Below are 27,926 nucleotides of genomic sequence, written 5' to 3' on the forward strand. Positions count from 1 at the left end.
TAATTAAGCAAGAATTTAACACCAGTTTCTGGTAGTGGTGGTTTAAAAATGGGAGAAGATTTCTCTGGCACTGGTTAGCTTAAAATAGAGCTGATTACAGCTGTATTATAATTTCTTTCTTAATAGCGCCAGACTCATCATGACTTTCTTCAGAAACGCGCGAAACGAATGGATTCAGATTCCAATTTGGCACCACATTCAACACAGTCAGTGTGTTTCTCCCTCTTAATGTTTTGTGAGATTTAAGGAGTAATTATCATGGAAGATAACTGTGGTTTTAGACATCAGATAGCAACAGTTCTCAGGAGAGTTTGCAATGAAATTTGGCACAGACAGGTTTACACAGCTGGACTTGCTCTAATACGAGCAGGGCCAATCTGCATTTCAAAGCAGGCATCCTTCTCCAAGGCTGCTTAATTGATGCGTCACTGTCTAAGTCAGTATTGCAACCTGATTTGCTTCTGTTTTTATATCCACATATTTGGATTTGTTTATGAGTATGTTTGGTTTCTCTCATATGGAAGAAGGAAAGCTAATTGGATTTATTTCCACAGTTGTTTTGTAAAAAGTGTTGGGAAACTGATCCTGTGTGTTTATGTGAAAACAGAATATGATCAGGTTTAATTTTGCTTCTCATTATGTATGAGCTGTCTAAGAGAAACCATACTGAATTTCCAAATTAATCACAATCCTGACAGAAAGTGGTTTTGGATTTAGAGCCTTACAGTTGCTGCTTTTGATGCAGTCAGTCATCGATTGTCACTGTAGCCTTACTGAATATAATCTGCCAGAGAAAGATTCTGAAAGCGTCCCGATGAAGGTTAGGACGTATGTGTCTGAGCATTTATTGAACCTCGCAAGGAAACATCATCTGCACCCCAGACATGGATTAGAGAAACACTGTCAACAAGGGTTTGTGATTTGTTTTGGCAGCTGAGTTTTATCCAATTGAAATGATTGCTGTTCAACAAGGGGGAATAGAATCAGCTGGGGCAACGTACACACATCCTGTCAATGAGAAGACTGATTGCATGGACGGGTCATTGTTCAGACAAGTCGATTTTGTTGTCAGGTGCCTTTTTCGTTTCCCTTTATAGAAATGACACCTTTGAATTGGCTGGAAGTTCCTTCCCTGTGCTGTAAGGCTGCATAAGGATGTACAGTTCATTTCAGAAATCACCACCACAGAGAGATTTTCCATGTGTCTGTGCTCAGTCTGATTTGCGACTAAATTACTGTTCATTAAGTGATGTTTTTCAGCAATCGCTCCGCACTCTGGAGGTCAGCAGCTGCTTCCTGTCTGCTCAGCCAGTCAAACAAATGGGGGGTGGAAATTAGGCAAGTTTAATGTGACTAAATGATGATGCAAAAAGCCAGCCATCTGCATGATGTGAAGTTACAACTGAAACGTTTTTTCTCACACACTTTTTTTTAATCATTTTTTTAAATCTGCTTCAGATTGAGGGACCATAAGGATTTAAACTGTGTTACATTTACTTCCATATATTGTGTGGACAACAGTGATCTGTGGTGTCATCTCAATAGGACCTGAGGCACATAATTAAAGCAGCAGATAGGAGATGATGATAACCATCAACGACCAGCCTGGTGATGGCAGGATGACAGACACAATACTGACAAGTTATCACACAAAATGCAAATAGGAATGAGGCGTGCCTGCTGTTTCTAGATCTGTTTGAAATTAGCCTGCTAATGTCTGTTACTGTGTCATAAAAGAATTTATTCTTCGTCAGCTTTTAGAATTGTGTATTCTGTGCAAACATATACTTTCTGAGCAATTTCCCTCTTTTGTTCTTCCAAGACAAGTCATACAGATGCAGGTCATGACAGACCTCTTCAAGCAACCTGTCTTCAAGTGTTTTTCAGCACATTTGGTGCCCTTGTCTGTAAAGGGACACAACAAATTGTCAGCCTGGCACCCATGCAGTGCTACACAGGCGCCCTCTGAAGTCAGAAGTTGTAGAGATAGATGTGTAGAAAAAGAGCATTGGTTTGGTTTACAATATTTATTTTGAGCAAGGGTGGCAACAACAATAAACCATACATACATACATGTCATATACATGCATATATACTGACAGACTCATGAGTGGGAAGAAGAAAAGAAAGTATTAATTATTTAACTATTTATATTTAAATATGTAATTATTATTTTTTTAGCATCGCAGCAATATAGCACTTTTTCTTGGAATGAAAATACATGTAAGTTAAGTACCAGAAGAATATTGTAGCACTTTCTTGCAAAGAAAATTACGCAATTATTACTGCAACTATTAGTGCACTCCCTAAACAGCATTTACTTGACCTATAGCCTGTGTCAATTGGATTATTGATTGTCAGAAATTGTCTTGATATGCCGCCCTATGCAAAACAAAGTCTTTATTTGTGAGGGTGATGAGCAGTGGGAGATATATTGGTTTGTGTGCAGCTCTTAATGCTGTCTCATAGAGGGAGAACTGGGTGTTCTCCTTTGACACATATTTAGCTCCACAGCGTGTGTGTGTAATTGTAAAAATCAATGCCCAATACTTTAATTTATCTAATTTAATTTTGTTTTAAAGAACAGTCACACTTCTTATTTCCTGTCAAGTGTCCTTTCATGGAGAGGCATGTTTTTACCCTGATACTCTTCTTATTAAGAGAGCTGAGTATCAGCCAGATGTGACTGATCTGTTCGCTGTTTTGCTGCCATTCATTTAAAATATTATTACTAATGCTAATAAATAATAATTTTAATATAAAGTGATGTAGGTGTTGGCTGTTACTGAGACTGGTCGACTAATGTTCATTAGCTAATAAAAGGGTCTTTCTATGACAGTTTTGCCAAATGTGGATACAGTTGTGATACTTATGTATGGACATCAACAGGAAAACAGTCTTTATTACCTATGAGTAAGAAAAGTAAGTGGACAGAATGTTTAACTTTAGCCTACTTTAGGTGTGGAAACTTAATGTTGCAGTTTAATAGAGCTGCAGCTGGTGATTTTTTGCATTATTGACTGATTGATTGTCCATGATTAATCCAAGTATTCATTCATTTTATGGACAAACCAGTGATACATGTTCATTCATGTTAAGGCCAGCATTTCCACACTTCTATTCATTGACTAGTTGTTTTAGCTTTAAAGCATAATGGTGTGTGGATGTGTGTATGATGGGCTGAATGAGAAGCATTACTTACTCTAAGAGCTTAGAGTCCCACTGCTAGAAAAGGTAATGATGTGGCTGTGTGTTACAGCGGGAGAAGTTCAGACAATAAGACCAATAAAGCACTGTTGTCAATTTTACAGTGCTTATGGATGCTGTACAGTACTGCACTGAGAGGGAAAAACAAAATATGGTGTAAAATTCTCTTTAATCCAGGAGACTGAGGGGTCTCCCTCTGATCTTTGGTCAGTTTCATCCTCTTTCAAGTAGAGTAGTAAATTCATTACTCATTTATTAAAAAGTAGCAAACATAGCAGTAGAATGAGCAAAGACTCTTTTAGCACCAGTTCTTCTATCAATCATTGTTGCACACAGCCAATAACACTTCTTTTCTGAATTCATTGATTTTTCTCTTTCCACACCAGCCTGTGCAATGTTAATCTCTTCTTGTGCAAATGGGATTAGGGTGGTCCCGGGGTTAATCTCAGCGGGGCTTTGCTGCTTTAAATGTCCATTAATATTAACACCAAGGTTGCCACCGCAGTCACAGAGTGTGTTATCTCAGCCAGCACATGTTGTCCTTGTTTTCAGGTTTTGACTTTATAACTGAACCGCTGCTGCAGATTGCAGCGTCGCCTGTGGAACCACTGCAGATGGTGGTGCAGATTTTTGTTTTAAGATGTTTATCATAAATCTTGAGTACATGAATTGTGGTGTTGGACCCTGAAGCTTCTGAATCATACAGACAGATATTTTAGTTTAGTGGGTCACATCATTGGTCATTCATCATGTCAGTATAATTGTTTTTTTACCCCATATGTTCACTCAGGATTCCCTCCTGAAGATACCATCTCTCTTTTTATTCCTCAATGCTTTTTATTCCAAGACAGTTTTTTGATGCCACTGCACCATTTTGCACATTGACACCCTCCAATAACACACACACACATTGTCGATGTGACATAAAAAGAAACAGGCCAGTGTGCCTGAGCTGTAACAGTTGGAGCTGTTCTCTGGGGAGCAGATTTATTGGACTTGTCCAGCCTTTTGTCTGTAATCCGCAGCACACTTAAACATTAAGTCTGCCTCAGAGCAAAAAGCTGTTATTGAAATGAGTCTTGGAAGAAAAAAAGTGGAATGAAAAGATTTGCAGGCAAATGCTCCAGCACGCCTTTTCTCCAACAGAATTAGCATGCTTATTTTATTAAGACTGTGTTTGTAACAATGGTGTGTGTGAAATTACAGCCAGTCTTTTGATAACCAGTCGTTCACTGAAGTGTTTATTGGTAATTGTGTGGCAGATGTTGCCTGTGTCTGGGTGTGTTTTATATCTTATATGATTGCCAAATAATCAGTTCAGAGCTAAATCTGTTCTTCAGATGTTTGTGTGAAACAGTTTCATCTCTAAGTAAAATCAGAACATTTCAAGCAGAACATTTCATTATGTCCATGTTCATGGAAATCTGAGCAGCCCCCTCTTTCACACACATACGCTCGTGATGCCCTCTCTCATTTCATACTCATAAAATCACATGATTTTTAGGGTCAAAACTTGTGAAACTGCATTTCATTTTCTGGTTTGTTTACGTGTCTTTGGTCTGTCAATCATACCAGAATTGTTTTGGTGTGCACTGAGGATCAGATGATGGCGTCCACATGAAGCATACAAGCAGAAAGCAGCAGAGCATATTTTAATCATCCACCCTTACCTAATATGAAAATGGCAGGCACCCATCAAATACTTGTATGCATGGAATAGAAGGGGAAGTGTCGGTCAGTCTGATGCTTTTGTCAACAATATCTTTCTCCAGGTTGATCCTAGTAGTGATCACTTTTTTTCCATGGTGCCACCAGTGTAGCAGGTGGCAGATTTAAACATTAACCTGACTGATCTTCAAGACACTTGGTACAGACATTGATGGTTCCCTGGCAATGAATCCTAATGACTGTGGTGATTGTCTGATTTAGTGCCAGCATAAGGTTGGTGTTTGTAGTTTAAACAACACCCTGTGACTGTAGGCTTTTAGTCTTATTATACCAGGACATTATGTGTGTTATCCGATTTGATTTTCATGAAGGGGGCGTTATAAAGGTCAGCCAATGTTTTACTTGAAGCTCAGAATCAATAACAATCTTTTGTAAGTGTAAAAAAACAACAGCCAACTGACCCTTTATTGTCTGCTGGGAGCTAAACCACACTTTAAAAAGAACAGTGGTTGTTTGCTAGTGTTTTCCTACCAATGCTTTAACACTGTAAAAATAATAGGGCTCTGTGTCTTCTAGTAAAAATATAGATTGTACAAGATCATATACAAACCTTCTATTTCTGCATCTGCTCAATAATTTTGTCAGCTTGCGAGATTCTTGTGACACGACTGAAAGGCTGTTAGTTACACTTAGAGTTTATCAGTAGCGTCATCACAAAACTAGCATTTAAGTTTTTTCCTCAAATATTCTGTCCACAAAGAGAGAAAAAAAGAGAAATGTTTATAGACCTGCCTGTCAGTTGCCTTTAAAGTCATATCATACTCTGTGATGCACTATTCATGGACAAACTGTAGGTGTTGTGTTATTTTACACACATGTTACAGTATGAAGGTTTTATTCGCTCACCAAAAAGTAAAAATGGAAAAGCTAGCACAGTGATAGTTCTGGTGCCGCATACATGAGTATAGCGAATAGTTTTAACAACACTGATTGGATCCTTTCTACAGTTGTTTACTGTTTCCTGTCATAAACCAAAAAACGGAACAATACAAGTAGGGATGTCCCGATCCGATCACATGATCGGAAATCGGGCCCGATTACGTGATTTCAGACTCGATCGGAATCGGATATTACCTCCCGATCAGGACTCGGATATATACTTTTTAGGGCTGTCAAAGTTAATGCCTTCTGTGCAGGGTGGCTCTGTGTCCTGTAGTGTAGGGGTATGACAGCTGCTTTTGGTGCGACAGGTCCTGGTTCGAGACCTCGATGTGCCGCGTGTGTGAAATCTCCCAGTGTGGCGGCACACGCACACACAGGCCTGTCGCGATAAACAATAAATCAATTAATTGCACGATAACTTTAAATGGGCTCGATAAGTTTTTCGGCCGCAATAAATTACATTTGCGCGCTTGTTTGTTTTCCTCTCTCTCCCTCTCTCTCCCCCTCTCGCTGCCAAAGAGGCTGGATGACAAAAGGCGTCACTCGGTGCGTCGTAGCGTATAAAGTGTGCAAAGTCCGGCCGTCAGATTTAATATGGCCCGCGGCTTCTGTCTTAAAATGTGTCAAACCAACAGGTAGTTCTTATTTTTTTAACTCATTGTGTGACGTTTACAGGATGTTCTGAGCAGACCACGGTCAGCTCGCTGTCTGCGTCGCCACGGTGCGTCACAGCGCTGCAGGGCTTGGACGCTGGTTACAGCAACACAGAGAGCTCTGAAGCTGCTCAACACTGGTTCAACACTTCCACACAATTCACCACAAGACTAAACATGCTTATGAATAACGTGCCATCAAAGAGAGTCCGCGTTGTACGAGTGAAGTTCTCTGCCTTCTTACTGGCGGCACTCGCGGCAGCGCCACCCAGTCTAGTCCTCTTGCCCAGTCCTCTTGTGCCATCTCTGCTATTTTATGTGTTTCTGTCTACATGGTGGCGTTTTTAAAATTCGCTGATGCGCATACACACACGCAAACGCGTGCGCACAGGTGAGCCCACTCCCAGCAGCAGGTAGAGTGCGTGTTGTTTGGCTCTCTGTTGCTCATGACGTGCTAGTTGGATTGACTTAACTCCATTGACTATGCTCAGATAAGCTGTGGTAATAGGCCTACCACTACTCATAATAATAATATTAATATCATTAATAATAACAATAATAATAATAGTGTTGATAATTGGGGGCCTTTCCAATGTTAAATGTTCTTTAGAAATTAAAGTTTATTGATCTTTGAAAGGGTGTACTTGCATTATATGTCATTATCATTATGTTAGTTGAACATTGATTTGACAATATTATCGCTTATCGCAATAATTTCTCTTGGCAATTAATCGCCCAGCAAAATCTGTTATCGTGACAGGCCTACACACACACACACACACACACACAGGTTTTGCCGCAATGAGTGCCTTTATAGAAAGTATCGGATCGGGACTCGGTATCGGCAGATACTCAAAATCAAATGACTCAGACTCGGACTCGAGGGCAAAAAAACCTGATCGGGACATCCCTAATAACTAAATATACATTAGTATAATAAACTGAGGCGCTTGTGGCAGATGTAGAAGATTAAAAACTGTTTTAATGCAAGTTTCTATTAGACAGCATTATCTATGGTCATTTTAGAGAATATGGTTGGACTAACAGAAGAAATCTAAAGCAGCAGACATTTAAATCATATATAATGGTAAAAACACTGACAGGTACTATTTTACTGTAAGTGAAGTACTTTCACTGTAGTAACCTAAGTACAGGATCAGAGTACTTCCACCTCTGCTCTGGTCACAGGAGGCTGAACATAACCAATGTAACTACCCTGTATTGATCCATACAGAGGCACACACACACACAACCATACAGGAACATACACAGCTACACTCACGCATGCACACACACTTTCACACACACACACACACTGAGATTTTCAAAATAAAAGCCTCCAAATCATTACAGGCCTAGTAAACTACATACAAGTCACCCAGAAATATGGGCACACACACTATACACACCTGCCAACACACAGACACACACGCATGGATTTTCAAAATAAAAGACCCTGCACAACATATATGTATGCCATATCATATATATGATATGGCTGACGTGGAGATTTTCAAAATAAATATGACTACGCTAGGCTAAGCTAAAACGGTTTTTGTTTTTGCCATTGAAATATGCTATTTACATCCCACTCTGTAAGCATTGACGGGACCAGCGGCAGCTTTGCGCACGTTTGGACGCTGTGCTGTGGGTCTCTCTGCTCTGCCAGCAGCTGAACCTGCTGCATGAAGCTACAGTGAGAGTGACCGGCTGTAAATGCGTTGATGCGGGGGGGGAGCTCACGGTCGCTGCTTGTCGAGGACAGTAGCCTGACTGCAAAATGATTTCATGTCAGTCTCCAAACATCACCAGAGAGAGTCAATAGTTGCTTTTGATTAAAAAAAGTTTGAAAAGCGCCAAATGTAGCGAGAGAGTCCAGATAATTACCAGGAGATTAGCACTGGGAGTGGGCACAGTGTCACTGTATCCTTTGACACACCTACAGCTTTATCAGTCAATGCACTTCAACAAAATAAGCCCAAATTACCTCAAAGCACAAAAAGTGGCTGGCTGTATTGTTTAATTTGACAAGACAGGCCCCTGGTGGACCACAACGACAAAAATGTCTGCATAATAAGCCAAAAAATGGTTGTGTGTAAAGATAGCAGTTTGTTGTAGGTACTCTCTCTCAGCTGATTCTTCGGTTCTGCTGGTGTGGTGCAAACATGATAAAATACAAGGTGGAAATATTAAAGACAATTAATTTCATTTGTGTTAGCCTAATTACAGTCTTTCGTTCTGGTTTATATTAGACAGTATATAGGCACAGTTCTGCAGAGCAGCTCCCTCTGTTTCTCCTCCCCTCAGTCTGACATTCACAGCCTCAGAATTTCCAGCTCCAAACAGCAGGCAATTTATATGCAATAGAACATCATTATACCAAAATGAATTTGATAGATGAGAGATGTGTTTCTGAATGCAAGGTCGAGTCTGAAGGTCTGTTTTGCACTTCAGTAATAAGGCTCTTGTTGTGTATGTGCAGTCACTTACTGACATGGCTAACAATAGTAATGAAAGCGCAAGTGCACCGGGCAACACATTTTCATTTAGAAATGAATTTGAAGGTTGCCAGTTTATTTTATTTGGAGGCTGATTGGGCTTTCATTAGTCTGTTGCTAAGACTCAGCAGGCATGAACTCTTTTAACAAACAATATCACTTTAGTGGTAGCTCTTGTAATCTTTGCAGAGTGGCAAACAAACCTCAGTAGATCCTCAGCAATGCTTTTTCAGAGGTGAGTTACACAAAGAAACTTTATTTTACTCATGGTTTTATTCAGCTCATTTATAAAGTAATTTGATCTACAGTGTTGGGGGATGCATGTGTACACAGCGTTTCGTTTTTTTTTTTATTATTAGAGCGACAAGTGATACAAGTCGTTCTGACACTAAAGCAGTGTAACATAACTAACTGCTCTGAAGAATGTTCCTTTCCACACCCACGCTTCCAGAAGAAAAGATGTACTCAGTTAAGGTTATTCAGAAGAGACGTGCCTTCCTTTCCTGCCGTCTAGCTAGCTGCGTTGAATAGGCTTTGTGTTGTGTTCTGGTTTCAAAGGCGCATGAAGGCCACCTCCCACACCAGAAGCGACAGAGTCGAAGCGACCTTGACGCAGCCACTTTAGAAAGTTTCAATTGTTTCACAGTAACAGAACATGTAGGAACATGTCACTTTACAGAGTGTGTGTGTGTGTGTGTGTGTATATATATATATATATATATATATATATATATATATATATATATATATATATATATATATATATATATATATATATATATATATATATATATATATATATATACACAATATGTAAAGTGATATATATGTAAATACAGTGACTTCTTTGTGAAGTTTTAAGCACTGTCTGTACAGTATTTAATTAAAGCTCCTGGCAGAGAATAATTACACATACATTACAAATACTCTACATAAATAATACATTGTTGGCTTGCATTGTGACATTTTCAGTGTATTTCTGCCCTGAACACAACACACAAACTTTACAGAACCACTAGTAAGATACAACATTTGCTGTGTTGATTTATTTGGGTGCATTAAAGCTGTTTCCACTAAACACCTCATTCCAAGATGCTGTTTCCTAGTCCTAAACGTAAGGAATGTCACTGCAGACACCAACATTTACATGCAACAACAAAAACAACAAAAATATACTGCAAAATACAAAACAAAACAATATACTGAATTATTAGGCACAGTGTGAATGAATGTGGCATGAAACGTTTATATAAAAACATCATGTGCTATAGATTTAAGAATCATTGTACCCAACACATAAATATTGCAACATATTAACCCGTGTGTAAAAAAAATTTAGAGCAAAAATTACACATTAATAAGGTTAAAGCAAGCACACAGGATCCAGTCCTTCCTGCTGTGGCTCTGGACTTTGACGGTAGATATTAAATGTGGGCTCCAGAGTCACACACTAATACCTTGCTTTACCTTGAATTGATTAAAAACCATAAGGACGATGTGTTGTGCTGTAAGATTTTCCTCTCAGAGTTCATAACAGCTTGCCACATTGAGGCTTTGTGTATGTGGGGGAGTAGGGAAAATATATTTTTATTATTTATTTATTTTTAACACTAAATTTCTTGTCTGAAGTCCTACCATAATACGTGGGTGTATCCAGGAACTCCATACTCAGTCACATGCTGTGCCACCAGTGCTGGTTCTCCTGAGGAATCCTGTCTGTTTTCCTTGGAGTAACAGGAGTTCTGTTACCGGGCAACCTGACAGTGACAGAATCTAGTCATCTGTTCCCGCCTCCACCCGAAATGCTTTACATTTCTCATGTTTCAGTGTACTTGATTCATGTCCTTCTAAATGTCAGGCTTGCATAAATATTCCATGTGATGGTGGGAAGCATGTTATTCACTCTGTGTCATATGTTACTGCAAAGTGAAAATACGTAGTGAAAAATGTCACTGTGCATTTGTCAGAATTATATTTACATGTCTATTTTGGTTTCCTTCTGTGTAAATATCCACTTTATTTCATGTTTGGAGTATCTTCAAATGTTGTAATTCTCTTTTTGTGTATGTGTGTTTCATGACATCTTTGATAACCAGATTTTTTAACCCAAGAACAATTAGTTAGAAACCAGCAGTGCATCATAATGGAGCGTAATTGGTTCGAGGGCTTTCAGCTCATTATCCGTTGCTTAAAAATGTTGCTCCACTCCACAAATTATTCAGCCATTAATTGTTCTCTGCCTTTGGTTGGTAGGAATGAACAACTACCTGTGTGTCTCCCTTGTTGTGTGAAAGCACCATTAATATGCATTTTTGCCTGATTAATCTGATGTATTTTTTTTAATTTTCTGGTGTGTCCCTGCAGAGATACAAAGCCGGCAGGTGTGACGAAATCCTGAAGTGGAAGCCTCCCAACCTCAACTCTGTGGACTTTCGACTCAAGATCACCAAAGTCGGAGGAGAAGGGTAAGTCACTGTTGCCAAGGAAACGCTCTGTCTGATGAATTCAATAGCACCTATCATTTTGTGACACACGGGAGTATTCAGACAGACACACACACACGTATATTATTATCTGTGTGTGTGTGTGTCTGCGTCAAAAGAAGAATTTTTTATTCTTCAATCTCTCTTTTTACTTTAGCCCATATTTTCTTGCATTGCGTTTTTGCCTTGGGGTGCGTTTTCTTTCATAGCAACGCTGCTACAGTGGGAAAGTCCATTACTTTCTCTATCATTGCTTTTGTACATGTGTGTCTGCAATGGCAGAAATTTTCTCTGTGTGCTTTGTCCTTCTCTTTCTCTCTCATTTTATGTTTGTAACTCCCTGCAACATAAATTATTCAGCTCCGCCGATGCTCATTTTATCATTCTGGTAAACATTACAACTATGCACAAAACCAATACGGCAACACGAACGCCAATCAACAGCTTGCAGCTTCTGATATGACATAGAAAGTTGTTCTAGTGCAATACATTATTTTTTTCAGCAGTAAAATATGTGCTGCATTAATTTGCACAAATTCACATTTACATTTAGACATTCCTGGTTCCCAGAGCATGAATTCCAATGACTTCAGTGATCTCCTTTAGTTTGCTTTTTGTGCTGCTACAACTGCAGGCTGTTTGTGGCCTTGAGTGTCTTGACAGTCAGATAGTTTGGCACATAAGTTTGTTTGACTGGCAGCAGTCTTCTTACTTTAGTTGCCGTGGTCTGCAGGCCAGGAGTTGTTGTCATACATATGTAGCAAAACTACCCATAATATCACTGTGTCGCTGACACCAAAAGTAGACTAGGAAAGCTTTGCGAGGCTGCCTCATTTTGCTGCCACGTTTAAGAAATGTAGAACCAGCTTTTATGTTTATCTTTGTTTAAAAGAACGCTACCCTCTCTGATGTCGCTCCACTCATCCCCAGGTGTCTCTCTCTATAACACTCTGATGTTGACACTGTTGTCCTCTTGTACCAACTCATGTACTGCAAGATTTCAGAGTAATACCATGTTACAGGTCAGACACATCTCTCTCTGTTGAATGTTGTCAGATAGTCTGAGCCTGTCAATGGCAAGAACAAGCACTTAGTGACCTGCAGACGAATGCACTATTGATTAATTCTGGACCAGATCCAAACATTTTGTTCTAATAATTTAGTGGCTAGGTTAGAAAAAATAGAGAATTTTACTTTCATTTTCAAATAAATTGGCCCTAATTTGTGTTTTGTGCTGTTTATCAAACATTCCCTGCTACAACATCAGTGTGTTTGCTGTCAGTTACAGAACCCACTCTCACAGAGCAGCTAGTGTGTCTGTAAACTCTTGTCTTGATATTTTCCTCCACATTTTTTTGCTCTGTGGTCTGTTTTCTGCAGCTCAATCTGTGAGTATTGTCTGAGTTGCTGTCAGCTTTCTGGTCCTGCTGCTATTTTCCTTTGAGAGCCAGGTGACCTCAGTGACTGTCCCAGCTTTGTAGCCATGAGCCTGCCATCATTCACCTTCAACAGACTGAGAGGATGACAGCAGTGCACAGTCACTTATTCTACTCCAAAAGGCAGCCAGCAGGCTAGCTAGTCAGCTCGTTGACTCCTCCCTGTGTGTGGGAGAACACAGGCGATTGTTGTTGCAGTTTGGGAACATTCTGATATTTCCCCCAGAAGATGAATTTCACTGCCTGAGGAGTGCAGACATCACGCAGTCTCTGTGTAGGTTTTCAGATCTTTTCTTGCTGTCTGAGAGGCTGAGATGGACAGACATGTAAGGAGGTAACAGCTGTTTATTCATCAGCCCACACAATCAATGGTTGAGCACAGCTTTGTGTACTGTTGGGGCATACAAGGCTGCAAGTTTTATTACCTTCTCTGAAAGCAAGCACAGAGGCAGACGGTGGTTTGTGCAACAGGAGGAGTGGAGAGGTGGAAAAGAACAAAATGGAAAGATTAAGCAATAGCAGATGATGCCAGGGCTCCACCCGAGCGTGGAATCGAACAGTCTCAAGTATTGTATAGATTGCTTGAATTATGGATAATTTGAGCCGGTATTCTCTCTGAAGATGAGATGAGTAATGGTTACATCATCATTCATTAGGTGTGTAGTGAATTTGAAGATGTAGAAAGAGAAAGCAGTCCTGTCTGACTGCCTCGGATCGTCTCCCTAGAGGCCGCTACCCGAGCAACTCTTAGGACTTGAGTGTCATTACAGCATCGCAGTCCATATATTGTGTGAAGGATCCTCAGTCAGACTTCCTAATCAAGTACCCACCCTGAAAACACAGCAGATGTGTGGGAAGTTAAAAACAAAACAAAACAGTATGTTTAGTTCTAGGTTGCTGAGAGTTATTTTCCACATACTAACAGATCCCACCAGAGTGAAGCTGCCACCCTACATGGCTTTTTGTTGTTTCAATTAAAAGGTGCAAACATTTAGTAGTGGCCATTTTAGAAGCAGCTGCAGAAGACTTTGGGGGAAAAAATATGCTGCAGCTCACAGCTGAGATAAAAGAGAAAGCCACCACTCACAGTAATGCAGCAATCAGCACAAACATAGAGGATCTGCAGGCTGCTGCAATTATTTGGCCTATGTAGTATTTATTATTATATATTATTAGTATTTATTATTTATTATTCCCCAAAAGGTCTCTAGAGGCTGGATTTAAATCTGAGTAAATCCCCTCAGACCTTCATATTAGGATGTCCTGCTTCACACTATAAAGGTAGAAATGGGCTAATCTTTATTTTACACAAGCTGTGTGCAGCCCTCTTACAGGACATAATACAATAATGTTATTACATTCAAACTACCTGTATACAGGAAATAACAGCTCTGAAAATTCATCTGAGCCCTTTGACACAAACTGACAAGAGGGAGAACAGACTGAATGAAGGATAATTAGCCATACTGTATCTGGGCAGGATGGGTTGGCTGTGTTAGGTCTGTCCAGTTCAGGGTTTACCTCACCTAGTGATACCAAGGATAGGCTTCAGCCCCCTTCTACACTGTACAGGATCAAACAGGTAAAACAAATGGCTGAATTAGTGTTTACGCTTTGAGGCATTGATCACCATGTCTGCATTTTTTGCCTGTGGTAATTCCCCTAAAACTATATCTTTCACTGTAAATAGTCAAATGTCACATTTAGATGGACTATATAGATACAAACCATAAAAAGTACATGTTGGTTTATCCTTACAGCCACAGCAATGACCCGTTTAAGACTAAGGATTGTCACAATTAAAGAGAAACAAATCTTTTTCAATATTTTAGTGCTAATGTATCAAACATGAATGTAACTAAATGTTAAATATCTAGTTGTTGTAAACATTTTGAAAAATATCTGAAAATTAGAGACATTTAAACCTGTTGTTTTTTTTTACCATATTTTCCTCTTGGTTCATAAATCATTTGAGTAATCTAGTTGCTGTCCACAGACTACAGGGACATTTATCAGCATTGATTGTTGGTTTTTGCAAAACGTTTTTCTTGAGTATTTATACTCTTATACTCTGTTAATCTCTCCTTCTTTAGCGTCACACAGCATCCACTTGGTGTCATGAAACAAGCTTGTGAACGACAAGTGTCTGTTCTTCTGAGGCTCTCATCTGTTTCCTCATCTGATTTCCTCCAGAAAATATCTCTGACATCTTACTGTAGTTTTAGACAAATTGCACCACAATATTCTTTATGAGTATTAGTAGAAGAAATGCTGGGAGTGGACTTGGTGTTTTAAGGCCTTGGCACTGGACAGTGTCCATCAGTGCATGGCTATTTGGCTCTTAATGTCTACTGCTGCTTCCTTCCTGCCTCTGCTGGCTATCATTACACAGGGAGGGGGTTGTAGGAGTGAACGGGAAGATGGTCTCCAATTTCAGCTGCAATCTCTGAATGAGCTGCATCAGACTGTTGTTTAGCCATCAGTTTGGCTCAGCGCCCCCCATTATTTCCGTTCTAAAAATGGTTAACTGATATGAAAGCAGTGCCAGTGTGTGTATACTTAGTCTGTGGCACACGTAGTGTCTGGAAATAACAACAGGCTCATGGGGGTGTGGAGGTAGGGTACAGTGTATGATTAAGACATCTGTTGCTGATCTCAGGGGCACATGTTCATCGAGCATGCACATAAACTCCGGTAGCTCTCACACCGAGCGCTGTAATGTGCTGTACTCAGTGTGTACATGTTTTACAGTCGTATCCTTGCTTTGTGCTCTGAACATGCCTATTTTGTAGTTATCTCTGTAAGTTTAGAAACATCAAGCTGTGCCGCGAGACAGAAGGGCTCTGAGAGGTGTAATCTCACATCTCTGTCGTTCTGTTACTAGCTAGAAAAATGGAAGCAGCATAGTGATTTCTTTGCACCGTTGTTACCACTCAGCTACTCGTGTTGAGATCCTGTGCTGCGGGTGTTAACCATGAGCTTTTTTGTCTTTGCAGGCTGCTACCACAGACTGTCGGCTTGCTGTACGTCGGCAACTATGACAGGCCCTTTGCAACCATGAAGGTGAGAAAATAAATGTGTTAGTTTGTTAAGTTCATCCTTGTTCAAAACAGACCTACAGCAAGTCTTTTGCACAGATAAAGGCATGTAGGCTGGTGCAGTTTACTAAAGGAGTACACAAACCATTGGGCGCATGATCGTTTGTTTGGATCCACTGTTGTGGCAGTGGATAGTTTTGCATACACTGTTGAGACTTTGCTGAACCGTTGTTAACATCAGCCCAGGCAGTGATGTTGATGAACATGACCTCTAGATGTTAATGAAGCTGTCAATGCCTCACTTGATGTTTTGTCAGCTGTCGGGTCATTTGGTGGTCACGGGTTCCGTTCAAGCTTGTGTCCCTTCTTTCCAATTTCCAGTCCAAGGTGGCAGCCCATTTATATTTAGAACAGAGTAACTCAAAACCAATTATATTCTTTAGAGGGAGAGAATTGTCAGTGCAAAAACCATCACCTGTGTGTAGACCATACTGCTGATGTCACATGCTGCTCCTGCTAGTCTGTGTACTTTTATAATGTACAAGCCCTATAAAAATTTCTTTTATAATAAAAAAGACTATGAGCTTAGAAGCATTTTGTTTGTTGGACTGCTACAGAATGCAGATTAGAATTAATCCCTCGACTTGTAATTAGACTGTTAAATACGCTAAATGAGAAAAGAATTGATTTAAAAAAAAAAAAAGAAAATCCCTTAATCTGCTCTATATAAGCATGTATTGTTTCATTTTTGAAGTATGTACTTCTTAAATATTAGTGTTAGTGTATTAATTATTCCTGGATTATTCAGCCGTGCTCTTCAGTTTTGGTTCATTGTGTCGATGTGACAGAGAGGCACTTAACAGAGAGATTAAGTAGAAGGATTTCATTGTTGCTTATTGTCTGTATGAGATCACATCATCAGACCTTTGACTCACAGCAACACACACACAGTTAAGTGCACTCCACAGTAATGCCATTAGGATGTAATGGGAAGTCTGAGGCAGGTTCCTCTACCACATGATTTCTAGTTTGATGTGGATAATGCCTTCATGTTATAAAGAAAATTCTCATTTCAACCTTATGACTTGTTTTATGTGTGGGCTTTTCGACAGTCATGGTTTAGAGCCAAAGTAAATGATCGGTGTCGGTGCCAGTACCCAGGTATCAGCCCTGGGCTCTCTGTAACCCGACACTGTAGATTCTCTTGATTCCTGCTAGCTCTCTAAGCCTCTCTCAGGCAGACCACAGCCCCAGGGTCATCCTCTGTCGGCTTTCATGTGGATATTTTTGTTGTGAAATGTGTTTTACAGTCAGCCCAAGTGCGAATATACTAAAAATGGTAATTTCATGCCAGCAGCAGGACGTGCTGATTTGTGGTTTTGGCCTGAGCTTGGTTTCTGATAAATCTGACACCTCTAACAGAGTCTGTGTGTGTGTGTTTGTTGTCTGCATCACACATTGTGTGTCTGACATTTAGTACCTTGCTCATGGGCATGCTGGTAAATTCAGCGTGCACATTAGATACAATTTGAGGCCCATCCAGTTGCCAGCTCTTTGGGATGCATTTGGCTGCTGGTGAAGGAAATCTCAAACAGCCTTTTTCTGTAATTAGAAAAATGTCGTAATCTTCATGAAAACTGGTGTTATTAGTTCAATTCTTCCAGTTTTGCTTCTTATTGTTGTAATTTCTTACACCGCCGGTGCCTACAGGGGATAACTAAAATGAATTTTGGAGGGAGCTTTCATGATGATTTATCAGCTGAGCCTTTCCAAAAGAGCAAATATGGTGAAAGAGCAGACTGATAAAAACCTTTTGTCTTACCGTGTTTATTTCTCTAAAATCCAAATGGACTGAGTGAACATTTACCGAAAAGTGGTTCCGTGCGATAAGCATGCCTGGTCCTATTTATGACTTTATGTAAATGAGTGATGTGTAAAACTGCACTTTTCATTTTTAATAGATTAAATCAGCTTCTTAAAGAAGAGGACAGTTTTATTGTAGTGATACGCATACAGGTTTAAATTACCGAGAGGTGGGATCACAACAGCGTCGCTGAATTTAGGTCCCGACATGAGAAGTAAACAATCAGACAGCTTATAAACACTCAGGCATGCAAGAAGGGAAACAGGAGCGCCGTTTGCCTCTTAATACACCAGATTTTATGTGCAGTGAGAAGCTCTTAAAGACAGCACAGGTGCACTTACCTCGGTTTCCTTCCTCCAGGCTTAAAAAGGCACCTTGTTTTAAATTCAGCTGATATTACGCAGTATTTCAGCAGCCTTCTATTTCCTGAAGCTCCCACCTGTAACTCAAAGCGTCACATCCTTAATTATGCATATCTGTAAGCCTTCATAATATTTAGTGTTCAACATAGAGGTTTGCGGGGAATGACTCTGCTCAGTGGCTTCAAGTGGCCACTGGAGGAGCTGCAGTTTTTGGCTTGTGATGCTTGGTTATGCACATTTTGCAGGTGATTTAAAGCACCAATCTCCCTCTAATAAGTCAGTGAAAATTGCTTTTAGTCCTCTAGTCCCACCAGTCCTGTGAGGTTAAACCTCTGCTTTTGACTGACACCTTCATGATGTTTGTGTTGCAGCCACCTCACAGTGCCTTGTTATAGTTATATTGATAGGAAGCAAAGGTAATACAAATGTGTGCTGGGCCTTTCAGAAGTAAACACGATGACTAATTAAGTTATTTCTCCTCCAGTTTAAATCCATAGTTCTTGTTTTGAGAGTTTGGGAGCAGTAATGGCTATTGGTTCCTCCATTAGTGTGTAGTGTCAGTGCTCGACGGCGTCTGCTCCCTGTGCAGAGCGGTATGTGGCCAGTGTGCTTACAGCTCATTAATCATAAATAATTTGAGCAGTTCCTGACAGATTTAGTCACCAGAGACAGAGATAAGAGCAGTCTCTGTCATAGACCGGCGGCTTTGATGAAGCTGTGAGACTGCGTGGACTTCACCTGCTGAGTACTGAAACGCCTTTGACTCCCCAATTTGTACGACTCTATATGCATGGCTCAGCCACTGAATAAGCTTAATAGGGACATTTCCCCCCTCTTTTTAATCTATAATAAGACCTTATCATTCAAGCGTCAGTATAAGAAATCGTACAGACTTTTGTTGCTCACATGTTTTGTTCATTATGTGAGCTGTGGGATTAAAAACTATGAACACTGTCAGGGTAATTGAAAGTGCTGCCCACAGAAAAACACTCAATCATGCTGCAAAGCAAAACAAACTAATCAGTTAAAAGTTTGCTCAGTTAATACACATCTCTGTAGGCTCTGCAGTGGTTATCTCTGGCAGCCTCATTCGAATGCAGGACTCGACAACGCGATGCGTACGTCTGCTCTCCCCCCATTTCCCTCACTTACACATCATTACCTTTTCGCTTCTCTTTGTTTCCGATGCCTCTCTGAAGGCGTGGGATAATGATCGGTATTATACTTATTCAGTGGAGACCTGACGTCACGTCACATAAAATGTTGTCGGAGTCCCATTTGTTTTGCTCTTTGACAAACATAGCTCTAATTTAAGTAATTACACTGTGCAGCAGATATTTTAACTGTGTTGCTGAGTCACTGGATTGTGTATTTCAGTCTGAGCTAAAAGCAAATAGGAAATATTGAACATTACTTTTGTACTGTGATGTTATTCATTCAGACGGTGTGTTTGTTTATGTTCATACTTTTGCATCTTATATCCTCCCACTTATATATTCTTTCATCTACTTTTTCATTATTAAAATGGACCCAAGCGCCGCTGTGTCGCAGACCTGGAGGCCGGTTCTGATTAAGTCTATGATGAAACAAAGGCAGGGTCACGGCTGTCAAAGGGAAAACAAAACATCTACACAAGGAAATTACTACCTCTGAATGTTTATTCATCTCTGCTGCTATCTCTGCAGTGGTTGTGTAATATACTGTCGCATGGTAACGTCCCCATGGGCTCCACCGGTGTATGATAAAGAAGCAGACTGTCTGCATTCTGCACAGGCTGCCGAAAGGTCACATGTCATAACTTCCAGTGCTCTTTGATGATTCTGTATGAAGTAAGCTATATTTTTATTCCTTTGTCCTGTTGGCTCTGCCTTTGTCTGAGCTGTAGGGTTGAATGTCATGAATAATTACCTAGATCTGCCGCCAAACAGAACAACTCACCTGCAGGAGTTTTAGCATTCATGTGCATGTGTGTTTGGGTGCCATTAAGTTATACGAACTGAAATATAGATGCCCTCACTGAGCCTAGTTAAATCAACCACGCAACTGTTACACATATAGTGCAACCTTAGTACTATGCTACTGTGTTAAAAAGTGTTTGATATAGGCAGGCGCAGATAACTGTCTGTAATGTCACAGCAGAACATCCACATATAATTCCTTTGTTCTTCTCACCATAAAAACAAAAAAAAAGCAGTTCCTGTTGGTTTACTTCCTGTATTTTACACCGTGGCAGCTGAAACTAAGTGGATCATGTGGAAGATGGTGCTGAAGTTACTTTCACTGAACTTCCTGGGCGTTGCAGGAGATGGAGTTTTGTGTGGTTGTCCAAGAAAAAGAGGCACAATACAAATATTTTTGGACTTCAACAGGAAAATGTGACATTGCAGAGTTAAAGCTACAAATACTATGTGAACCACTCTGTTCAGCAGTTAGAAATGTCACAGAGGAACAGTCTAAAAGGTCTCACTTATGCCTATCACCGTGTTGGAAAGAAATGTTATCTTGGATGTCTGCAAAGTAAAAACTGAGAGGTGAAAGGTAGATCGCTTCTGTTCCATCCACACACCCACCCACTTTTAGGTCAAGACAGTAGTCTTTAAGCCATCTGTCACTAATTAAATATGGACGTATGGAAGAAAATGGCTGTAAATTCCTGAGACTTACACTTTATCTGCTCCATTGATTTAATGCTTAAGCACAAATCAACTTGTGTTTGTGCTAACAGGCAAAATATAATGCACAGTTTCTGTACTGCATGATGTACCAGCTGTCCCTGTCCAGCACCAAGCAGCTCTGCACTGCTGTCCTCCCTGTTTGTGGCAGCTTCCTCTGCAATGGTTTCTGCTTTCATAAGCAATCCTGAATGTCTGAGTCCAGTATTATGTCTTCATAATGCCAGAAAATGGCACGTTGAACATCTTTCCAGGCTCTTGCTGGCAAATAGAGGGGCGCACTGGAAGCAGGCAGCATCCAGTGCGGAGGAGTAAACATGGTTTATTTGCACATACTACCAACATTATAGTGACAGGTCCAAAATCTGCATAAAAAAACTGAATTTTTTATTATATTTCTGGGAAGCTTGCATTTTACATTCACATGTTCTCCTTAGTGAGCTCATCAGATGGCACACTGCACTGCTAATGTGGTCCAACTGTGACTATTAAGACACGCTCAGGAATAATCAGTGTTTTTATGCAGATGAGGCTGAGATGTAACAAGTATGGACTTCAGCAGATTTTATTTTCATCAAGCTAAATATAGACCTCGGTTTTTATATTTCTTGTGCCTGTATGTGTTATTACCAACAATAGTGTTATTACCAACAATAGTGTTACAAATAAAGCACACCCACTGGATGTGCCCTGCGGTGCATTTGGATTTATTGATGCAGTAATAATAAAAACACATTTCTTTAAATTACGTATCATTAAAAGCGACAAAAGTGTTTGTCTTTTTTCTTGTGTCTTCGTAGTTACTGTATGTCTGAGATAACAGAAAGCAGAGTTTGACTGCCAAAGTCCCTGATAACGGGTGGCACACGTGTGCTGCCATAATGAGCGAGATTTGGAAGGATTAAGCACCAAGTGGTGAAGTAAAATGGCAGCCAACATGTCACCCTTCACCAGCAGGAAGGGATCCAGCCTGTAGCAGCGCATCCTGCACAGTTTTCTGGCAGCTTGCTGTGTCTAGTTTTACTGTAGGAAAGAAATGTTCGACTCCCTGTCGGTGGTTAACATTACGACAGTGGCAAATTAGAAAATGCTAATAAATTATTTGTCTGTTATATCTCTTCGGCCAGCATTCTCTCTCCTCCTTTCTTCCTTCCTCGCACACTTTCTTGCTTCCTGTGTGACGGCAGCCCCCACTGCGAGCCCAGATGCCACACGCTGCAGGATCACATAAGCTTGTACTTTGTAGTTGCAATGCTTTGCCAAAAAAAAAATAATTTCATGGCAGCAGTGGCGAGCGTCTGACCTTGGCCGGGAGGTCACATGTTCACACTGAACTCTGAATTCCTGAACAGCCTCTGCCCGAGTCGTCACAGATGAGCACCTTGCAATGATTTCCATCTCTGTATTTATTTTTGAAGGCCCCCCTGTTGCACATGAGCATCTCGGCTGCACTTTTTGCCTCCGTTGTTGCCGGCAGCTCCGGGATTTTGCATTTGAATCCTCTCGGTGGAAACAGTCCCTCGACAAATAAACAACAGATGCTCAAATGTCTTCTTTGACTCATACTTGATCTTCACTATCGTGTGCCATTTTCATATACTTGAGCAGTGTAACAGTGTGTGGAACTGGTTGTGTTTTCAAAGCAGAGTGTGATGTAATAAGTCAGTGATCCTGTGTAGCTTAGTAGGCAGAGCAGGAACTGTTGCGCTGCTTTGTTGAGAGATGCAGATGCTCACATTAGGTTTATATTTCAACTCGTTTATTTAGAGTTGCAGTAACGTTTTTGCATTTATGCATCACAGCTTCACATCACAGTCAAGATTTTCTGACCACATAAATGGTAGGTGTACACAGCACACACATGAATTTGGACACCTCAAAAGTTCAGCAGGTGAAGAAATTGTGCTTGATTTTATTAGATTTGCATTTCCAATGGCTAATATGAGTATCGATTGGTGAGTACTCATAGGAAAAGTGAAGCTGATAATGATTGAAAACATGATATCAGAGGCAGCTGAAGAAATCAAATGAAAGCTATATTTCCTGTTTGTCTGCACAGGCCACTAAAGAGCTGAAACAGTACGACAGCAAGATCATCGAGTGCACCTTCGCCAACAACAGCTGGGTGTTCATGAGGCAGAGGGTGGACAAGAGTTTCCCCAACTCCTACGATACAGCCATGGGTGAGAACGCTTGTTTATGAATATCTTGTGTGTTTTAAATCAGCCTCCTCCTTGTGTACTCTGCATTACAAATGTACGCAGGCAGTCCTGCTTTATATTTGGTGCCCAGGATAAACCCTTCACCTTATTTTGTATACAAAAGTTGACATTTGTCAGTCAAATGTTTTTGCCATAAATAAAATGGCACAACATATGATTGGCTTACATGCATGATTAGTCCTGCTGAGGACCTGTGGTGTCATGCTGGCTTCGGTGTTCAGCTCAGGAGGTCACAGTTTGATCAGTAACACTTAGTAATGCTAAACTCATGATGAATAAATGCATGAATGATGTATCATATATTCCCATTGATTACTATGAACTAATGATAAAATGGTTTCATGCGACGCTTAGCATTAACTCATCATGAATCAAACATTGCCTCCCTATATCAACTGTATCCTTATTATTCAGTGTTACGGTTGGTCTCCTCATAAACAGAGGGAGGAGGAATGATGTCTCCAGTTTCTTAGATCTACTTGTAGAGACCTGCTGGCTGACTACATCACGGCTTTCATTAAAAGAAAAAACATTTTCTACACCACTGTGTGTTACTGTATAACTTAACACACTTTAGAAGGGACAAATTAATTCAAACAAAAGTAAGAACACACAAAAAATATATAATTTTAGTGCAGCAGTAAACCTTGTTTGTGCAGCACTTATTCTTAATGCAGACTCCACATTGCTGCACAAGATGGAGCGTAAAACAGTATTGAAACAATAAAACAAAGAAGCACAACCGAGAGGAGAAAACATCTGAAGAACGACCTGAATTGATTGAAGACCGTTCCGAATTATTGAGCTTCAGATCCTGAGGGAGGCTGTTGTGCAGCCTTGGAGACCAAATGAAAAAAAAACACCTTTTATCTAATATCTACACAGATGACACTGGCATTTCTCCCCAGGCTGATCCCTTTAGATATACTCATCAGTGTGCTGTTGCTGTCATGGTATGAGCAGCTATGTCCAGCTCACACACTGTGAGGTGACTCAAAGTTGGAGTGCTTTAAATCAGGGTTAATTTTCACTCCATTATCATCATGGTCTCAAGGATTATAGTGTTACAGTCATATCAGTCATATAAGATAAATCCTGTCACCATCTCTTCTTTGATGTAACCAGGACACGATAGCTTAGCTTTGACACTGCGACTCAGTCCTGACCTGTACTGTAAGTGCTGTGGTGATGATGGAGGTGGGCGGTCCGGTTGCTAGGATTTGATTCTTTTGGTGTTTTTGCCTGAAAGGAAGGATAACTCAGTGTTGCTGGAAAAGTCCATCAGCATGTCTGTAGTAACTTCCTTCCTCCTGTGCATGTTTGTTTTTTCTGTCCACAGCTGTGTGTAAAAGCATCCAGGAGCCCGTCACTAAGGAAATCCTTTTGGAGTATGTGGACCGCTGTGCTCAGGCAGTCCAAGCCCAGAACCGGAAACACCCGCCAGACCCGGACTCTGAGTTAATGCCACCTCCCCCTCCAAAGAGACCCAACCGGGCCATCCCGTAGCTCACAGCTGGGGCCTGCGGGGGACTGCTCCACAGTCACAGTGTACATGCATATCACCAGCCACTCACACAAACACACACAGACACAGACATTTCAAGGCTTTCCTACCTGCAGCACATTTGTTTTATCAGCCTGTGAATTGAGGACTCAAGAGAAGTGACTGCCATAATGTCATTAAATTACCTTGTAGAGACCTTTGTAGCTTTGAATCCTTGTGTTCTTATTAAAATGAAACATTTTGTTTTACTATTTATCTTTTTTAAAGCCTGAGCTAATTGCTATTTATCAGCAGGGATGTTGTTATGGCTGCAGATAGCACCTGTTTATATTTTGTCTACTCATCAGAGACTTCATTTAGAGTAGCACAAAGCTGCATGGATTCGAGCTTTAGGTTCTGGTAACAGAATCATGTGTTGAACCTATAAGGCTCAGACGGGAGTTTCTGAATGTTTTCATATCCAGGATCAGCAGACAGATCTGGATTGGATCTCTGCTGCAACCCCATCTGTTGGCACTTTTGTTTTAAAGGCCACATGGGTGGGCGGCGGGGAAACGACAACATGATTACACAGTCTCTACAAACTGACTGCAAAGGAAAGCTGCACACTTATTAAAGGAAGAGTCTGCTCATTTTCAACTGGAGGGATAAGCAACCAGCTTTGACTGAAAATATGACTCTTCATCATGATTTGTGTACTCTTGGTTTCTTGTGTGGCACAAAAGGAGGTTGTATCAATGCCTGCTTTAGAAGTTTATATGACACCGAGTGTCGTAGCAAGGAATAGAAATGAATCGCTGCCCTCTGTCTCCACCGTTCAACTTTTCCATTTCCATTTCTCATTACCGTTATCTTAAAATAAGACGCTGACTGTTTCTATCTATGCAGCAGTACATCTTCACTTTTGAGATTTATTTGTCATGGACTCTGTACAAAATCTTCTGCAAGAAGAGAAGCAAACAAGAAATGAATAAGTGCAAATCTTTCCCCCTGTAGTCACAACTAAACAGTGATGACTGCATACACCTAAACACACACAAGATGAAAAGTCTCAAACAACTTTTTAGCAGTTAATTCACAGTTTGCTTGTGTTCCACCTGCTGGAGTTCACAGGACATGTTACAGAGCTGTTTTAATTATAATTATATCTACACCTCATGTAAACATGGCCGACCACTCTGTGACATCAACCACAGGGGTTTTTTAAGATCTTTGCTGTTGGCCAGATAAAGGTGTCAAAGCTACAAAGGGGTGTTGAAAGGCAGCTTTTTACAATTTAAACAGGTCTCCTCTGACCCGCTGTCACAAACAACAAAAAGTATCAGTCGAGACCAAACCTGCTTGTGTACCAGGCTGTTGATGTGTGCTGTAAAGCTGGTCATGGACTCACTTTTAGAGCCAGCCATCAAATGATCTGCAGTCATCAAGGCTGTCATCATCTCACGACCAAGAGTGTGTAGCCAAGCATCCATCACCCCTGTGATGTAGTTTCTGACACACAGTAATCACACAGTTATCTGCACATCCTCTCTGTGTCCCCTTTGCAGTGAGCACATGCCTTGCTTAATGCCCCTCTTAACACAGCTCTCACCCTCTCTTCAACACACTGTGCTGTGGTTGACCTCTGAACCTTCCTCTGAGGATCTCTCCACCTTATTTTAATCCTACAGCCTTGTTGCCAGGAAACATTTGGATTCTTAATCTGTTGTTAGAAGTGTTTCCCACCTGCAGCCTTCATCATCCAGGACTGATTCAGTTTAGACTGTAACCAGAGAGAAACGATGTCTCCTTCAGTTTGACATATTATTTATTTATTTATTTGTATTTATTTCATCCAAGAGTGGATGGTAGAACAAAAAAAAAAGATTCATCACACTGCTCCTGTCTGACTAAAAGTTTAACATTTCAGAACAATTGTGTTTGTGGAAGTTTGTTTGAAATGCTCCTGTGCAGTGCGGCGCCTTATTTTTAGAGAATCTTGTTTATTTTAAGGGAAGCTTGACGGTGAGCGGTTAGTCATGCAGCATGGAGAATTCATATCAGGGGCTGGGGAATAAATGTAAGTCAGTGGAGTATAACACACCAGTGTAACAAATAATGCCTGTGTGTGTGTGCGTGTGTGTGTGTCTGTTGGCGCCTGAGGCAAAGGTTCTCCTTATAGCAGAGATAGATGAGCTGTACTCCCACGGCTCTCGTCCCCTCTGGCTGATTCTCATCAAAGAGTCGCTCACCTTTTTTGTCGTGAGGTTGCTGCCGCTGAGACGTCACCGCTCTCATGCAGCAGGTGCAGCTGCCGCAGACACATTTGTACCTATTTTGCTGTTTTTTAAATTCCATTCACTTAAATTCATCCTTTCAAAGCTGATCCACTGTCCAACTGATCTAATCGGAGCCCAATCCTGGTTTTATTTCAAAGCCCTTTGGCTGAATGTCCTCTGTTCGACTCATCATTCACCTTATGAAAACACAGCTCGGATGGAAGCCTGAGAAAACACACACACATGGACACACGAAAAGGCAGGTCCAGGAACATCAATAATGTGTTTCCTCTGGGTATGTTTGTGGTAGGTGCAGGGGTGGGGACTGCGGCTGTATGGATCTGAAATGTAAACACACTCAGTGTCTTTTTTGTGTGAGCACAGGTGGTGAAGATTATGAGCCCCCCCCCCCCCCCCCCCCCCCCCCCTCAGCTCAGGTGCTGGAGGACGGTTTGCCGCCAAGCTCCATGGTGATATTAAATCAACAGGGACGACTCGTGGGCCATTATCGTCTCAATATTATCTGCATTCTGAATAATGCATTCATCTGGCTCTGTGATCAGAGCTGCAGAGATGGGCTTTCACTGGCCCTCACAGCAGATTGGACTGATAACCACTGAGTCTTTATGCACATCCATTCCCATACATATGTTCAGAATGTGCAGTTTGTCTGTCTTTGTAGAGCGTTATTGTCCTCTGCTGTCTCTGGAGACACTTCTGCACTGACAGTGACAGATTACAGGAGTCAGGACTAAGACTACATGACACCATCAACCCTCTAACTTAGCCTGGTCAGTCATACCCATTCATCACACCAATTATAACCAGTTATCTAAAGGGGGCGGGCTTTATGCGATGACCTGCTGCTTGATCGGATTTTCATGTTTCTGTAGCATCCGCTGGAACTGCCTCCAAGAAATCCAACTTGAATCCACAGTGACCACTCATTCATCCATGTTCATTGTCCTTTCTGAAATGTTGAATATACTGAGCTGGAAAATGATCAGCTTGCTTCCAAAATTAGCCTTTGTCTGGCATCTTCTACTCTGAGCATTGTTTCTCAGGGTTATATAGAGCCAACTATAGTGATCATTGATGCTTTCATCTCCATTAAAAGGA

General features: G+C 40.8%; 1 protein-coding gene across 1 annotated transcript in view; it reads left to right on the forward strand.

Annotated features, from left to right (window-relative positions):
• The window catches only part of rngtt (RNA guanylyltransferase and 5'-phosphatase), a 69,800-nt gene extending 45,048 nt beyond the window's left edge, over nt 1–24,752 (forward strand). The window contains exons 13-16 of the mRNA XM_028397543.1: nt 11,333–11,433; nt 15,884–15,950; nt 22,883–23,006; nt 24,385–24,752. Coding sequence (XP_028253344.1) covers nt 11,333–11,433; nt 15,884–15,950; nt 22,883–23,006; nt 24,385–24,551 — 459 coding nt within the window. The 3' untranslated portion in view covers nt 24,552–24,752. The remainder of the gene's footprint in view (nt 1–11,332; nt 11,434–15,883; nt 15,951–22,882; nt 23,007–24,384) is intronic.
• Nucleotides 24,753–27,926: the final 3,174 nt, after the last annotated feature.

Source organism: Parambassis ranga, chromosome 24 (genome assembly GCF_900634625.1).
Source record: "Parambassis ranga chromosome 24, fParRan2.1, whole genome shotgun sequence".
Taxonomy (NCBI): domain Eukaryota; kingdom Metazoa; phylum Chordata; class Actinopteri; family Ambassidae; genus Parambassis; species Parambassis ranga.